Raw genomic sequence first — 15,583 nt, 5'->3', positions numbered from 1 at the left:
TAAAGAATAGAATAAAATAAGAATAAGATAGAATAGAAATTAGAAATTAGAATAGAAATATAGAATAGAATAGAATAGAATAATTAGTAATTAGAATTAAGAATTAAAATAGAATTAGAATAGACCTCAGAGGTCTTCTAGTCCAGCCCCCTGCTCAAGCAGGAGACCCTATACCATTTCAGACAGGTGGTTGTCCAGTCTCTTCTTAAAAACCTCCAATGATGAAGCACCCACAACTTCTAGTGGCAAGCTGTTCCACTGGTGAATTGTCCTCACTGCTAGGAAGTTTCTCCTTAATTCCAGGTTGCTTCTCTCTTTGATTAATTTCCATCCATTGCTTCTTGTCCTGCCTTCAGGTGATTTGGAAAATAAATTAACCCCCCCTCTTCTTTGTGGCAGCCCCTCAAATACTGGAACAGTTGCTATCATGTCCCCCCTTGTTCTTCTTTTCTCTAGGCTAGCCATACCCAAATCCTGCAACTGTTCTTTGTATGTTTTTGTCTCCAGGCCTTCAACCATCTTCGTTGCTCTTCTCTGCACTTTTTCCAAAGTCTCAACATCTTTTTTGTCATGTGGTGACCAAAACTGGATGCCGTATTCCAGGTGTGACCTGGACAACCATTGGTCCAGGATGGTATAGGGTTTCCTGCTTGAGTAAGTGGTTGGACTAGAAGACCTCCAAGGTCCCTTCCCAACCTTATTCTTCTATATTCTATGTTCTCTATGTTATATAGTAAATATGTAAGTAGGTTAGAGGGCCTCAATGGTCTCCCAGGGTAACTAAGATAGGCATGGTTGCAAATTTTCCTCGCGCCAAATTGAACAAGAAAATTGGTGTGAAAAGCACACGGCGAGGGGATTAGAAGGAACTGTGTGGGCTCCCACAGGGCTGCTGCACACAAGGGGGTGGGCATCTGAGACTGGAAAATTTCCATCCAGCAAAAGGAAAAGTACCCACAAGCTGCGTGCGGCGGCTGGAAACATTTGAAGAGCCTCAGGAATTCATTTGTGGCCAAAAAACCCCCGAGGAGGAACCGGGGCGGCTTCTGTCCCTGCAGGATAAGTGGCTCCTGCAGTTTCACAGCCAACAACAAGGAAGAACAGCCTAACAATCTCAGATTAAAGTCACTTAGTGCACGGCTTTTCAACCTTTTCACCACTTTTAGGATATGGCAATATCTGAGTACCACCAGTCGCCTAGCAAGGTGTCAAAAACTTGATGACCAGGGGAAAAAAAAGGAAAAAAGTGATGAAGTACAGGTAGTCCTCGATTTACAACAGTTCGCTTAGTGACTGTTCGAAGTTACAGAGGCACTGAAAAAAGTGCCCCCCAAGCCACAGCCGAGCAAGACACCTGCCTGCCCACCCGGCGGCGCTCTTCCTCCAGTCCGAGGTTTCCATTGTTGTGAGCATTTCTGTTGAGGATTGGCAGCGGGGGTGGGGTGGGGGGGTGTTTGGTTTTTATTCCCCCCGTCTGCTGGGTGGTTGCAGCAGGTTTTGGTCACTTCACATGACCCTGGGACACTGTGACCGTCATAAATATGAATCGGTTGCCAAGCATCTGAATGTAAATCACAAGACCCTGGAGAGGCTGCAACATTCCAGCTGATCGCCGCTTCTTCTGGGCTCAGCAGAAATGCCAGGATCAGTGCTGTTTTCTCTTCTCCCTCCCTCCCTCGTCGTTAGAATGCAGCATTGCAGGCTAACTCTGCCCACAGCCAGGAGTTCGATCCTGACTGTCTCAAGGCTGACTCAGCCTTCCGTCCTTCCGAGGTCGGTAAAATGAGGACCCGGATTGTTGCAGGGGGCAAGAGGCTGACTGTAAACCGCTTAGAGAGGGCTGTAGAGCACTGTGAAGCAGTATATAAGTCCATATTGCCAAGCTTCTCCCGACACCTCCCTGGAAGTCCCGCTTAAAACATAACATCATTATTTTAATAAAAAAAAGAGCCCTGCAAAGCTCCAGTTCAGGGCACGGAATATATCTGTGGCCTCTTTCTTAGTTTCATGTTTTCATCAAGCAGTGCTAAGGAACAAGGTTAGGAAATGCTTCCCTTTGGGAGGACCAAAGGTGCTTTTTTCTTCAAAAGGCAAATGGATTTTTTCTTGAAGACGTTTCGTTTCTCAACCAAGAAGCTTCTTCAGTTCTGACTGAACGGCAGGGAATGGAAGGATTTATATTCCTTGCAGTCATCTGGTCGTTAGTACTCTCTCTGGGAGTCGTTGAGGCCACTTGGGATTGATCTGTGCCCTCAGGATCACCTGAATACTGCAAATGAACGTGGAACTTTCTTGGAACTGCTGAAAAGGACCGTGTTGTGAACAGGAAGTGGGGTGGTGTTGTATCCCCCTCCCTCTATTGAGAGGGCTGTTCAATTTTTACCTCCCTTTGACCTCTCTTTCCAACCAGTGGTCCTCTCTGTCCGAGATGTGGACTTTGCGGTCTCCAAAAGACCGGTCTTCGCCCTTGTAATGCTGAATCTGATTCCTGACGGGTTTGTCCTCCCGTGTTGTGTTTGTGAAGGAGGTTCTTGTTTCTCCAATGTACAGACCTAAAACGACGTCTCACTGCGTTGTACAGCATATATCACATCGTTCAGTTTGTGCCTGGGTGTTTTATCCTTGGGGTGCACAAGCTTCTGCCTTTTGGGGCTTAAAACAAGGGGGGGGGGGAAAAGCACCTTTTGGGACAGCCATGACCTGGATAACGGAGAATAGTCTGTTAAGGAAACCTCTTGAGACCGAAACTGGATTCGAACAGATGACCACCACAAACAAGCTATGTTGCACAATCTCCCCTTTTAATTGGTCCCTGAAAGACAAAGCAGCAGTGAGGGGCCCACAAGGCTCCCCGTCTAGAAGAAATCCCCCACAATGCAGTGTTTCTCAACCTTGGCCACTTTTAAGAGATGTGGACTTCAGCTCCCAGCATTCCCCCCAGGCAGCTTGTTGGAAGACCACGCCTTTTAAAGGGGCCAACGTTGAGAAACACTGGCCCTTTGTGGCATATGCTAGAACAGCTGCACCCTCACAGCTGCCCAATGAAGCCAAAAGCACTCCCAGCAAGGATGTTGGTCCCCCACCCCAAAGCAGAGAAGACCCCAGAGGAAATGAAGGGGGCAGGCAGGTCCTAGAAGTGCTTCGCAAGTTCTCCAGACTTCCTGGCCTCCCGTCTCCACTTTGATTTAGACTTGATCTCACCTAGGCTTTCCCCAACATGGAGAGCCCTTTCAGGCTGAAGACTTCAACTCCCAGCATTCCTAGCCAATGCGCTAAGAAGGCTGGGAACTCCCATCCCAACATCTGGAATCCCAAAGGAGAGGCAGGCTTGCTCCAGAAACTTGCCAAGACTTGGCTTGGATAACTCTTCAAAGAGGTTTCTTTTTTCAAAATAATAATAATAATAATAATAATTTTTCCGTCTTGGCCCAATCTCTGCAGCGTACCAGATTTAATTCTGCCAGCCCAGGGCTCCAATTAGTTTCATTTTTCCAGATCCATTTTTCCAGTGTGCATTTGACTCCAGAGTGCAATTTTGCCTGCTGTTGTTTTCTGAACAGCAGCGTGTAAACACAATTAGTGGTTGATCCAGGTCCACACCTTTTTTTAAAAAACAGCTGCCAACTACTTCCCCCAGCTGGGCTTCTGTGGCTTTAATAGGCATAATACTGAGAACCATCTGAAGGACATGGCTTTTAAAGAAAATTAAAGGGAGGAATTACTATAAGTCCCCTGCAGAGAGAGGAAGGAAGGAAGGAAGGAAGGAAGGAAGGAAGGAAGGAAGGAAGGAAGGAAGGAAGGAAGAAAATAAAGGCAGAGAAGAAGGAAGGAAATGGAGGGAGAAAAAATGGGGAACAAAGGAAAAGGAAGGAAATGAGACAGAGAAGAAGAAAGGAAATGGGATAAAAAATAGGGAGGGAAGGAAGGGAGGGAGGGAGGCAAAGGGGAAAGTGGGAGAAAGGAAGGGAGGGAGAAGGAAAGAATTGGAGGGGAAGGAAGGAAGGAAATAAAGGCAGAGAAGAAAGGAAGGAAATGGAGGGAGAAAAAATAGGGAAGGAAGGAAGGAAGGAAAGGAGGGAGGGAGGCAAAGGGGAGACAGGAAGGGAGGGAGAAGGTAAGAAGAATTGGAGGGGAAGGAAGGAAGGAAGGAAATGGAGGGAGAAAAATAGGGGGAAAGGAAGGAAGGAATAGGGGAAGAAAGGAAGGGAGGGAGGGAGGAAGGAAATAAAGGAAGAGAAGAAGAAGGGAAGGAAATGGAGGGAGAAAAATGGGGGAAGCAAGGAAAAGGAAATGAGACAGAGAAGAAGAAAGAAAGGAAATGGAGGGAGAAAAAATAGTGAGGGAAGGAAGGAAGGAAAGAAGGAAGGAAGGAAAGAAAGAAGGAATTTTCTTCGTAAGTGGAAAGATCCATGTGATGATTGAAAACAGAGTTCAACTTTCTGGGTCTTTGGGGTTGGGAAGGAAAAAACAGAATTAGCAAGGGAGGAAGGTAACCTGCCCAAACACACTAATTTCTCTCGGAAGGGGGTAAGATGGCCAAACAAAGGCACACTTTGTCATTTTGGCAAAAACTCAGGACTTTGGGCAGAACCAGCAGCAGGGACCTGCTCTGAGGCTGAAGAAAAGCAAATATCACCCCCACCCTTCAATCAGTCCGTTTTAGAAAAACACAGCGTCCTGGCGAACTTAGGTCCGTAAAACCCAAATGCCCCCATGTTTGAGAACTGTGCTCCAGGTATTGTGAGGGGCGGTGGTGGGAAGAGACCCTTTGAGAGAGACCCTCCCTTCCCAGCCACTCAACCGTTAAGTCATCTCCTCTTCCTGCTTAAAATTGCAGGCCCCGATGAGGTGGCCATCCGAGGAACCCACAAAACCTTTTCAAAGCGGCAGAACCGATGAAAGAAGCCCGGAGAACATGTCCTTCTTCAGCACCCTGATTCTTGAGATGAGTTTTGCCCCCTTTAGGGCAAAGCAATAAATAAATCCTACCCCACAGGGGCAGCCGAGACGGGCATCCTTGCAATAATCCCCAAGGAAACCCCTGGGTCTGTCCGTAAATGGAGGCCTCGGAGAAGCGGCCATCTTGGGCTTCCCCTGCCCGTCAGTTGATCGGTTCGTACTCCGAACATGGCTTCCGCTTCCTTGTCAGCACCGCCAGGCTCCCCACGATTAGGAGCATCGCCGGCGTTCCCAGCGCCACGGCCAGGATCCCGATGACCAGCGGAGAGAATTCTTCTCTCGGGGGTTCCCCAAAACCAACCAGCGCGGACCTGGAAGGAAGAGACAAAGCAATGGAAACACGTCATTATGGGCAGTCCTCGACTTATCAGGATGTTTAGTGACCGTTCAAAGTTACGACGGCACTGAAAAATGGGACTTACGACCCTTTTTCAAAATTATAACTTTTGTAGCATCCCCAGGATCAGATGCTTGGCAACTAACTCATACTTATGACCATTGCTGTGTCCTGGGTCATAAGATCCCCTTCTGCGACCTTTTTTTTTTTTTTTTTAATGTTTTATTGATTTTTAACATACACCTTAATATTTGGTAAACAGTGTGTTGTCTGGGTTAGTGTTTAAAAAACAATAACAATTAATTTCTATAATTCCATAGTCCACATAATAGCTTCCTCTTCTTCCAATAATATTCTTTTGCCAACCTTAAATACAGTTCTTATTTAAATAAATGACAATTAAATATAGACATTTTTTATGTTTCTGCAAATCATAACCACATCGATATAAAGCTTCTTTTCACTGATCATCTTGATTGCCTCGTCATAGATCCTGTTTACAAAATTCTTATTTAAATTTGTTTTCCCCACAATATTCAAAGCATTCTTACCAGTTAAGATTTTCTCAAAATCTGGACACTTGGCAACTGTTTCGTATTTATGACGGTTGCTGTATCCCAGGGGGGTCATGTGATCTCCTTCTGAGACCTTCTGACAAGCAAAGTCAATGGAGGAAGCCGGATTCACTTAACAACTGGGTTACCAACTTACCAACTGCAGTGATTCTCTTAACAACTGTAGCAAGAAAGGTCATAAAATGGGGCAAAACTCACTTCATTAATAAGTGTCTCACTTAGCAAAAAAAAAATTGGGGTTCAGTTGTGGTGGTAAGTCAAGGACTACCTGTATTTCGGCTATTTACACACAGTTCTGAATGGATTGGATGCTTCGGAGTACAGCTAGTCCTTGTTTTACGACCACAATTAACACCAGCGCTTCCACCGCCAAGCAAGACGATTAAATTAATCATGTCTGATTTGATGAACTTTTGTGTGGCACAGTTGTTAAGAGAATCGCTGCTGTTGCTAAGTGAACCGTGCGGTCATTAAGTGAATCTGACTTGCCCCCGTTGACTCTGCTTGTTCAAGCCATCTGGGAAGGTCGCAAATGGGGATGTGGCAGCCATCTTAGATGCTGGTTGATAAGAGCCGCCATTTTGACGGTGGGGATGCTGTGCCGGTTATGAGCAAGTCCCTTTTTGGAGCGCTGTTGTGACTTCAAACAATCCTTAAATGAATACAGGTAACCCTCGACTTATGACTACCACTGATCGCAATATTTATATAGCTAAGTGAGACATCTGTTAAGTGAGTTTTGCCCCATTTTACGACCTTTCCTGCCAAGTTATTAAGTGAATCACTGCAGTTGTTAAACTAGTAATAGGGTGAATCTGGCTTCCCCATTGACTTTGCTTGCTCAGAAGGCTGCAAAAGGGGATCACGTGACTGTGGGACACTGCAACGGTCATAAATACGAGTCAGTGGCCAAGTGTCTGGATTCTCATCACGTGACCCACATTTTTCAGTGCCATTGTTAACTTTGAACGGTCACTAAACAAACTGTTTTAAGTCGAGCCAGATCAGTAATTGGGCTTTTGCTGGAGGCTTTATACCTTTGTAACTTCAAACGGTCACTAAATGAACTGCTGTAAGTCGAGGACCACCTTTATTTATCATGAGCAGCAAAGAGGGGCCCACTTGGTTGCATCTAACTGGGAGAACGGGGCTGTCTGAAACACAGCGCTGACCCCCATCGCAGGGAGAGAACCCCAATTTATGAAATGACGCCACTCAACACACAGGCAGGAGTTCCCTGTGGTCCAAGGGGGCGACACCCCCCATGGCTTCTGGCCAAGACCCCCAGCACCCCCCAAATGGATCCTCACCAGCTCAAGTATCTCTTTTCTTTGTAGGCTTCGTTGTCCTCGCTACCAAAGGAGATATTGAGGCCAGACAGGCTGCAGGATCGCTCGAGGTCCTCCCCAAAGTAGGCGTGGAGAATCCTGAACTCAGTACCGAGGTTGCGGACCACCTGGAGGGGGTAGTACTGACAATGGACGGTGTTTTCTCGATTGGGGGTTTTAGAGCTGTAGGCGGCCATCTTCCACTGCAGGAAGCTGGACCCCAGGCTGTGGTTGAGGGGGTCAGAGATCAGCTGCACCATCTGAGAGGAAAGGAAAAAAGGAACACGACGCCATTGTTAAGCCCCCATTCTGGGCAGGGTGGGTTCTGCCCCAGTCATTTTGTGAGAGTGTTTTGCACTTGTGAAGGGGTTGTTTTGTGTCCCTACGGTACAGCAGCCAAGAAAGAATAGAATAGAATAGAATAGAATAGAATAGAATAGAATAATGGAAAACAGAGTTGGAAGTGACCTTGGAAATCTTCTAGTCCAGGGGTCGGCAACCTTAAACACTCAAAGAGCCACTTGGACCCGTTTCCCAGAGAAAAGAAAACACTGGGAGCTGCAAAACGTGTGTGTGCACGTGCGTGCGCAAGAGGTGGGGACCTTGATTGAAGAATTTAATTAAAAAGAAATAGAGGCTGCTGTGCATGAGTTTCTCTCTCTCTCTCTCCCTCCCTCCCTCCCTTTCCTCTCCCTCTCTCCCTTTCCTCTCTCTCTCTCTTTCCTCTCCCTCTCTCCCTTTCTCTTTCCTCTCCCTCTTTCTCTCTTTCCTCTGCCTCTCTCTCCCTCTTTCCTTCCCCCTCTCTCCCTCCTCTCCTTCTCTCTCTCTCCTCTCCCTCCCTCTCTCTCCCTCCCTCTCTCTCTCTCTCTCTCTCCCTCTCTCCAATCTTCTGCTCACCTGGCAAGCTGGCTTCAGGCTCTTCTGCAACAAGCTGACACACATTATTGGGCTGGCTCTCTCCTGCCCTTCCTGCTTCCTGCAGAGATGCAGCAAAGGGAGGAGCCCCGCCCAATAAGCTTGTCAGCTCCTTGGGTTGCCGACCCGTGTTCTAGTCCAACCCCCTGCTTAGGCAGGAAACCTTCTACCATTTCAGACAAATGGTTGTCCAATCTCTTCTTAAAAACTTCTAGTCCAGTTGCCTTTTGGAAAAGCACCTCCAGGAGACCCTCTGAACCTGGAGCCCCATGTGAATCCAGCCGTTGATGCTTCCATTGCCCAAACGATAGCCGAGAACCCAAGAGGGGGCAGTCGACTTTGGCTTCCCTGGACGTACCTCGAAAATGGTCGGGGTGTATTCGTCATCGATGGAACGGACTGACTGCAGCTGCTTCTGCCGGCTCCCTTCCTCGACTGCCAGGATCTCCAGGGCAAAGCGGGAGTGGTTCCCCCGGGGGGGCACACCCTGGATGGCGAATTCCACCTTGGAGCTGTTGGCGCTGTGCAGAAGACGTGGGAGGGGCCTGTCGCGGCTGCTCTCCTCGTATGCCGTCACCTGGGGGGGGAAGAGACTGACCATAGTCTCCCCAGTCTTCCTTTCCTCCCTGCTAACCCGGTTAGAGTTAACCTTGGCTTATCAGGGTTTGGCTTAAGGATGTGCAAAACTGTCAGAGCGTGCACAGCCTTCTTGCGCGAGATAACCCAGGAGTAAACACAGGAAACAGTGGTCTATATTAAATGGTGGTTTATCTTACACTATCTACAATATCATACACCAGGAACAATATACGTACACGTGCTAATATAGCAGGATCCAACAAACCAGAGTTACAGCAGGAAACAGAAGAGAGAGAGAACACATCAGTAGAGCCTTCCCTTTATACAAAGGCTCTTAAAGAGACACAGACTCTGCTGAGTCATTCCCATCATTACCTCTTACATTACATCAGCTGGTTAGCTATTAAATCAATACTTCGACACAAAAACTTGTGTCCCATGAAAGGTTCGATACAGCCATTTCTGTGGTTAAGCGAGACCTTTGTAAAGTGAGTTTTGCCCCGTTTTGTGACTTTTCTTGCCTCAGTTGTTAAGCGAATCACTGCGCTTGATACTTATCAGTGATCTGGTTATTAAGTGAATCTGGCATCCCCACGAGCTTTGCTTGTCAGAAGGGTCACAAAAGGGGATCACGTGACCGTGGGACACTGCGACCGTCGTTAAGTATGAACCAGTTGCCAAGCATCTGAATTTGGGTCACCTGACCTCGGGGATGCCGCAACGGCCGTAAGTGGGAAAAACGGTCATGAATCAGTTTTTTCAGTGCCGTTGTGACTTTGAACTGAATGGTTAAGTCCAGGATTATATATAATTTTACCCACTGCCATTTTCAAAGGGAGACAACCTCTCTCCCATACATACATACATACACACATACGGAACCAGCTCGATTTACCTTGAAAGAGATGCTTCCGTTCCCAAAGGTCCCTTCGCGGCCTTGGAAGTTGGCGCTGAGGGCCGTTTCATTCAGCCGCCCTTCCAGGCTGTCCCAGCTGAGGTTAGCCAGGTTGTAACTGGCATAGATCTGCTCCGTGTGGATTTGGGAGAAGTCCGACGTGTTGGTGCCGTTATATTCCCACAGCTGCAACATTCACAATCTAAAGTAAGCAACTGCCTGTGGTTTATGAAGCAAGGCGCAACTGTCTGAACTGACATGTCTATGGAGATTCTCCGTCATCCAGATCCTGGTTGTCCCAAAGATACTTTTTCTAAGGCAACTGGACTTGTTCTTTCTTTGAAGACATTTCTCTTCTCATCCAAGAAGTTTCCTCAGCTCTGACTGGATGGTGGGGAATGGGAGGATTTATACTCCTTGCAGACAGATGGTCATTTGCATCCTTTTAGAGAGTCGTTGAGGCCACTTGGAGGTTTATCTGTATCTTCAGGGTCATTTGAGTAGTGCAAAAATGGGGAGTGGAACAGTCCTTTCAGCAATTCCAAGAAGGCTCCCCATCCATTTGCACATTCAGGTGACCTTGAAGATACAGATAAACTTTCAAGTGGCCTCAACGGCTCTCTAAAAGAAGGCAAATGACCAGTTGTTTGCTTTTCTTTGAAGATGTTTCGCTTCTCCTCCAAGAAGCTTCTTCAGCTCTGACTGGATGGTGGGGAATGGAAGGATTTATATGCCTTGCAGACAGCTGGTCATTTGTCTTCTTTTTAGAGAGTCGTTGAGGCCACTTGGAGGTTTACCTGTGTCCTTGGGGTCGCCTGAGTGGTGCAAATGGGTGTAGAACACACAGTCCTTTCAGCAGCTCCAGGAAGGCTCCACACCCATTTGCACCACTCAGACGACCTTGAGAAAAACAGATCAACCTCCAAGTGGCCTCAACGGCTCTCTAAAAGGATGCAAACCATCCAGTCAGAGCTGAAGAAGCTTGTCTGAACGGACGCATCTTAAGCCAGAAGCAAGCCACCATCCCCCTCTTTTGGCCATTTGAGGCACTTAGACTGCCTGGCAATCTCAGGCTGGGTTCACACAACTTGCCCAACCAAACCTGGGCCGTTTGCCAGTTTCTCACGTGATGGGGGAGCTCAGAGGGAGTTAGAACTGCAAAACAGGGTTTATCTACCTCCAGCCAGTTGGGGTTTAGCTGAGTGCTTGCAGTTGATCAGGAGGTGTGATCAAAAGAGGAAAACAATAATTTTGTAGTAACCCCATTGGGGCCAAACCATTTCAGATACTCCGGGGGAGGCCACCCTGTCAAGCTCCCATTTCACCTCCGTGCATGTAGAGGCCAAAAAATAATTACAGGCAGACTTATGATCGCAGAAGCAGAATATCCGTTGCTAAGCAAGGTGGTTGTTAAATGAGTGACAGCTTGTTTTGCCGCAGCTGTCAAGTGAACCACTTGTGTTCCGTGATCAAGCAGTCGTTAAGCGAATCTAGCTTCTGCCATTGACTGTGCTCGGTTCCAATCTGGCTGGAAAGGATGTAAATGGGGATCCCTGGACCCCAGGACGCTGCAACCGTCGTAAAGATAGGTAGTCCTCGTCTTACAACACTTCGTTTAGTGACCAAAGTTAAAACAGCATTGAGAAATGCGACTTAGGACCGTTTTTCACAAGTATGACTGTTGTATCACCCCCCCCCCGTGGTCACGTGATCGAAATTTGGATGGCAACTGGTTATTTATGATGATCACAGCGTCCTGGGGTCATGTGGTCCCCTTTTACGACCTTCTGACAAGAAAGTCGGGGGGGGGGAGCCAGATTCACTTAACAGCCATGTTCCTAACTTATCAACTGCAGTGATTCCCTTAACAACTGAGGCAAGAAAGGTCGTAAAGTAGGGCAAAACCCACTTAGCAAACATCTCACTTAACAACAGAAAGTTTGGGCTCAGCTGTGGTCGTAGGCCGGGGACTGGCTGTCCATGCCAGTCGCCGAGTGTCTGAATTGGGATCACGTGACCACAGGGATGCTGCAACGGTCATAACTGCGAGGACAGGTGGTAAGTCACTCTTTGGAGTGCCGCTGTAACTAAACGAAGAGTTGTAATTTGAGGACTGCCTGCATCCCCTTGCCTGGCTCCCCCCCATCCTTCAGCCCCCCCCCAAGGACCTACCCTGGGAAAGACCACGGCGGTGGAATACAAGACACTCTCGGCTGGTTCAACCCGGATGGCTCCCGCTGGGGAAGAGGACAGGAGCTGGGTCCAGTTGACCTGAAGGGAACTGTTGTCGCTTGCGGTGTACACCAACAACACTGTGGGGGCCCCAATGGTGCTCCAGACATAGTGAAGCGTATCGTTGAGGCCGACCGCCCGGCTGTGCAGGAGGTTCACCTCTGAGCTGGCCCATCCCGGGTTGTACTCCAGGGAGACCTGCAAAGAGATTCACACCAACAGCTCAAGCTGCTTCACAAACCAGTATACACGAAGCCATCAATCATGGTTAGTAAACCAGGAGACTAAGCCAGGGGTAGGCAACCTTGGCCCTTTTATGACTTGTGGACTTCAACTCCCAGAATTCCTGAGCCAGCCATGCTGAGGGGAAAGGGAGAGGTTTCCAAGCTGAGCCAGGCTGGCTTAGGGGGGACATGATAGCAGTCTTCCGGTATTTGAGGGGCTGCCACAAAGAAGAGGGGGGTCAACTTATTTTCCAAAGAACCAGAAGGCAGGACAAGAAACAATGGATGGAGGCTAATCAAGGATAGAAGCAACCTGGAATTAAAGAGGAATTTCCTGTGAGGCCAATTAACTAGTGGAACAGCTTGCCACCAGAAGTTGTGCATGCTTTATCACTGGACAGCCACCCATCTGGAATGGTACAGGGTCTCCTGCTTCAGCAGGGGGTTGGACTAGAAGACCTCCAAGGTCCCTTCCAGCTCTCACCTTCTACTGTTCTAAAAAGAGTTGGAAATCAACACCTGTACCCCATCGTTTCTTTCCCCCCTTTTTTTTCTTCCCTTAATTTCCTATTTTCTTTTATATTTTACACTTGGATAAAACAATAAAAGTCATCAAAAAAGAAAACATAAAAAAGAAGGGGAAGAGAAATGATTAGAAAATGGCCATAGAAGGAAGGGCCGAGAGCAATATTTAATTCACTGGTGACGTTTTCTGCAGGAAGAGAAAATGTATGATTCATGTTCTAATTTCTGAAGCTCTGGGAGAAAACACACAAAAGCCGCCGTTTTTCCTTCTGCTCTGAGTAACAAGGAAAAGAGGAAGCCGAACACAAGCAACTCTCACCCACACTTTCTTATCCTCCAAAGGCTGAAGACACAAACAATTTGGGGGTTTCCTCTGCCGATTCCAAATCAAAATGCATTTTACAGAGGAAACCTGCATTTGATCCCTCCGGAGCAGCCAAGAAAGATAGGAGGAGGAAAAAATTCCAAATTAAAATCTGGAGCCGAGCTCCATCCTATGGTGTTCTAGAGGATATTTATTATTTATTTTTTATTATTATTATTTAATTATTATTATTATTTAGAAGCCAGAATCAGAATTCAAGAGTTAGTAATGGCAGTTCCACTGTTCTTCTCTGCACTGGAGAGTTTGAAACATTTTGTGGTTGTTAGTTGCGAAGTCGTGTCCTACCCATCGCGACCCCACGGACAACGTTCCTCCAGGCCTTCCTGTCCTCTACCATCTTCTGGAGTCCGTGGTGTACCTTCCCACTGTCCCAGCCACCCCTTTCACTTTCTCTCTTACACATCATAGCAGTATTCCTGAACTTAGGACCACAATGGAACCCAAAGTTTCTGTTCTTAAAGGAGAACGGTTGTGAAGTGAGTTTTGCCCCGTTTTACGACCGCTCTAGCCCCGGCTGTTAAGAGGATCACGGCAGATGATAAGTTCTTCAGTTTGAACCTGGCTTCCCCCGTTGACTTGGCTTGTTGTCAAAAGGGGGGAAATCACATGATCTTAGGACACAACAACCGTCATGAGCGCAAACCAGTTGCCGAGCACCTGAATTTGGGTCACCGATCACAGGCGACGCTGCAACGGTCGTTAAGTGCGAAAAATGGTCCTCGGTCCCTTTTTTTACAGCGCCGCTTGAACGGTCACTAAGCGAGCCGTCGTAAGGCGAGGGCTGCCTGTATTTCCAATTTCCGGGAGGAGACTGAGCGCCGCGGCGATGTCCTCCCGGCCCGCTTCCTCGGCAGAGCGCCTCGGGGCATGGGCAGAGCGCCTTTCTCCGCTTGCTGCCTTCCACCCCACCGCCTCGCAGGCTCCACACGGGCGAGCCCTCCGCGGGAACAAGCCCACCCGGCGGTCCCCCTTCCCCTTCCCCGCACCTACCCTCCTCCGGTAGCCCGCCGCGTCCCCCGCGCAGCCGCCCGCCGCCCAGAGGAGCGCCAGGCCGGCCCAAGCAGCCGCCGCCGCCGCCAGCATGTTGTCCGACTGCGGGCTCGCGAAAGCGCCGTCACGTGACCCGGCCGGCGTTCCTTCCGGGCTTCCCTCCAGCTGGGCGGGGCCTCTCTTAAAGGGGCCGCTGCAAAGCCGGCCTCGCCCCTGAGCCCCGGGGAGCCGGGAAGGGGTCCCCCGGCAGAGGACGAGCGGCCGGCCTGGCCAGGGGGAGATGCTCTGGAGCCCTTTCCCAGCCAAGCAGAAGGGCTCTTCCTTGCCTAGAATATGGAAGGGACCTTGGAGGTCATCTAGTCCAAACCCCTGCTCAGGCAGGAAACCTTTCTCTGCTTCTCCTCCCCCTCAAAATAATAAGAGGTGGAAGGGACCTTGGAGGTCATCTAGTCCAACCCCCTGCTCAGGTAGGAAACTTTTCTCTGCTTCTCCTCCCCCTCAAAATAATAAGAGGTGGAAGGGACCTTGGAGGTCATCTAGTCCAACCCCCTGCTCAGGCAGGAAACCTTTCTCTGCTTCCCCTCAAAATAATAGAGGTGGAAGGGACCTTGGAGGTCATCTAGTCCAACCCCCTGCTCAGGCAGGAAACCTTTCTCTGCTTCTCCTCCCCCTCAAAAAGAGGTGGAAGGGACCTTGGAGGTCATCTAGTCCAATAAAGTTTGGCCCTGGATTCCAGATATGCGTGTTTGGGGAAACCCTCGGGAAAGAGGCACTCCCAGCTTCTTCCAACCTGTTACCTTCCAGAACTGGACTACAAAGCCCATCTCCCCCAGTCAAGCATGGGCATTGTCCTCCTGCCAAGGAAAGGGGGATTTGAATACAGCCTTTAATAGCTGAGGAAGTTATCATGATGGAGAATCTGCACCAGGGTAACCAAACTCTTGTGTTGCTAAGTGGGGTCTTGCCCCCCCCATACAGGCAGACAAATGTGGGCTTCCAGAGCCCCCAATTGGCTTCCTAAAGCTGCAAAGTAAACTCTCCTCCACTACTCCAAGGTGGACTCAACAGGCCTTCAGCCAAGGGGCACGCAAGACCCCTGCATCCTCGTATGTAAAGATCTGCACCTGGCGTAACAACAAGCCACCCCTTCTCTTCCGCAACAATCCAGCTTTTCTTTCTGTCTTAACATTTAAACTGTTCCGTTAAGTGAGAAATACGCTAAGTGAATGTTGCCCATTTTACGGACCTTCTTGCCATAGTTGGCAAGTGAATCCCTGCAAGCTGGTTAGTAAGTGATCCGGTTGTTAAGTGAGTCTAGTTCCCCTATTGACTTTCTCGAGAGAAGGTCACAAAAGGGATCAAGTGGACATAGCAACGGTCGTTAAGTATGAACCAGCTGCCAAGCATCTGAAATTTGATCACGTGATCATGGGGACGCTGCAAAGGTCGTAACTGTGAAACACGGTCCTAAGTCACGTTTTTCAGCGCCGCGGTAACTTTGAGCGGCCACTAAACAACCTGTTGTTGAGGACTACCTGTACTTGAACCCAGATCAGTAACTGGGCTTGGCTGGGGGCTGCTGGCGCTGCCCTTGACAACCCCGCCCGCCCAGCTTGCCAAGTGTGAGAAAGGAGGAGAA

The 15,583-nt window shown here is 48.6% G+C and overlaps 1 protein-coding gene across 1 annotated transcript; it reads right to left on the bottom strand.

Moving 5' to 3' along the window:
- Positions 1-5,101: 5,101 nt before the first annotated feature.
- On the bottom strand, positions 5,102-14,037 carry GLMP (glycosylated lysosomal membrane protein). Its single transcript, XM_015816577.1, has 6 exons — positions 13,945-14,037; positions 11,761-12,018; positions 9,589-9,774; positions 8,473-8,691; positions 7,182-7,459; positions 5,102-5,270 (listed from the first exon to the last, which is right to left on the bottom strand). Exons 1-6 carry the CDS (start codon positions 14,035-14,037, stop codon positions 5,102-5,104), a joined length of 1,203 nt encoding a protein of 400 aa, XP_015672063.1.
- Between the last annotated feature and the right edge of the window lie 1,546 nt (positions 14,038-15,583).

The sequence above is a fragment of the Protobothrops mucrosquamatus genome, unplaced genomic scaffold (assembly GCF_001527695.2).
Source record: "Protobothrops mucrosquamatus isolate PMUCROS unplaced genomic scaffold, P.Mucros_1.0 scaffold_116, whole genome shotgun sequence".
In the NCBI taxonomy this organism is placed as follows: Eukaryota; Metazoa; Chordata; class Lepidosauria; order Squamata; family Viperidae; genus Protobothrops; species Protobothrops mucrosquamatus.
The sequence above is the reverse complement of the archived record's forward strand: the minus strand, read 5'-3'. Positions and strand labels throughout refer to the sequence as shown.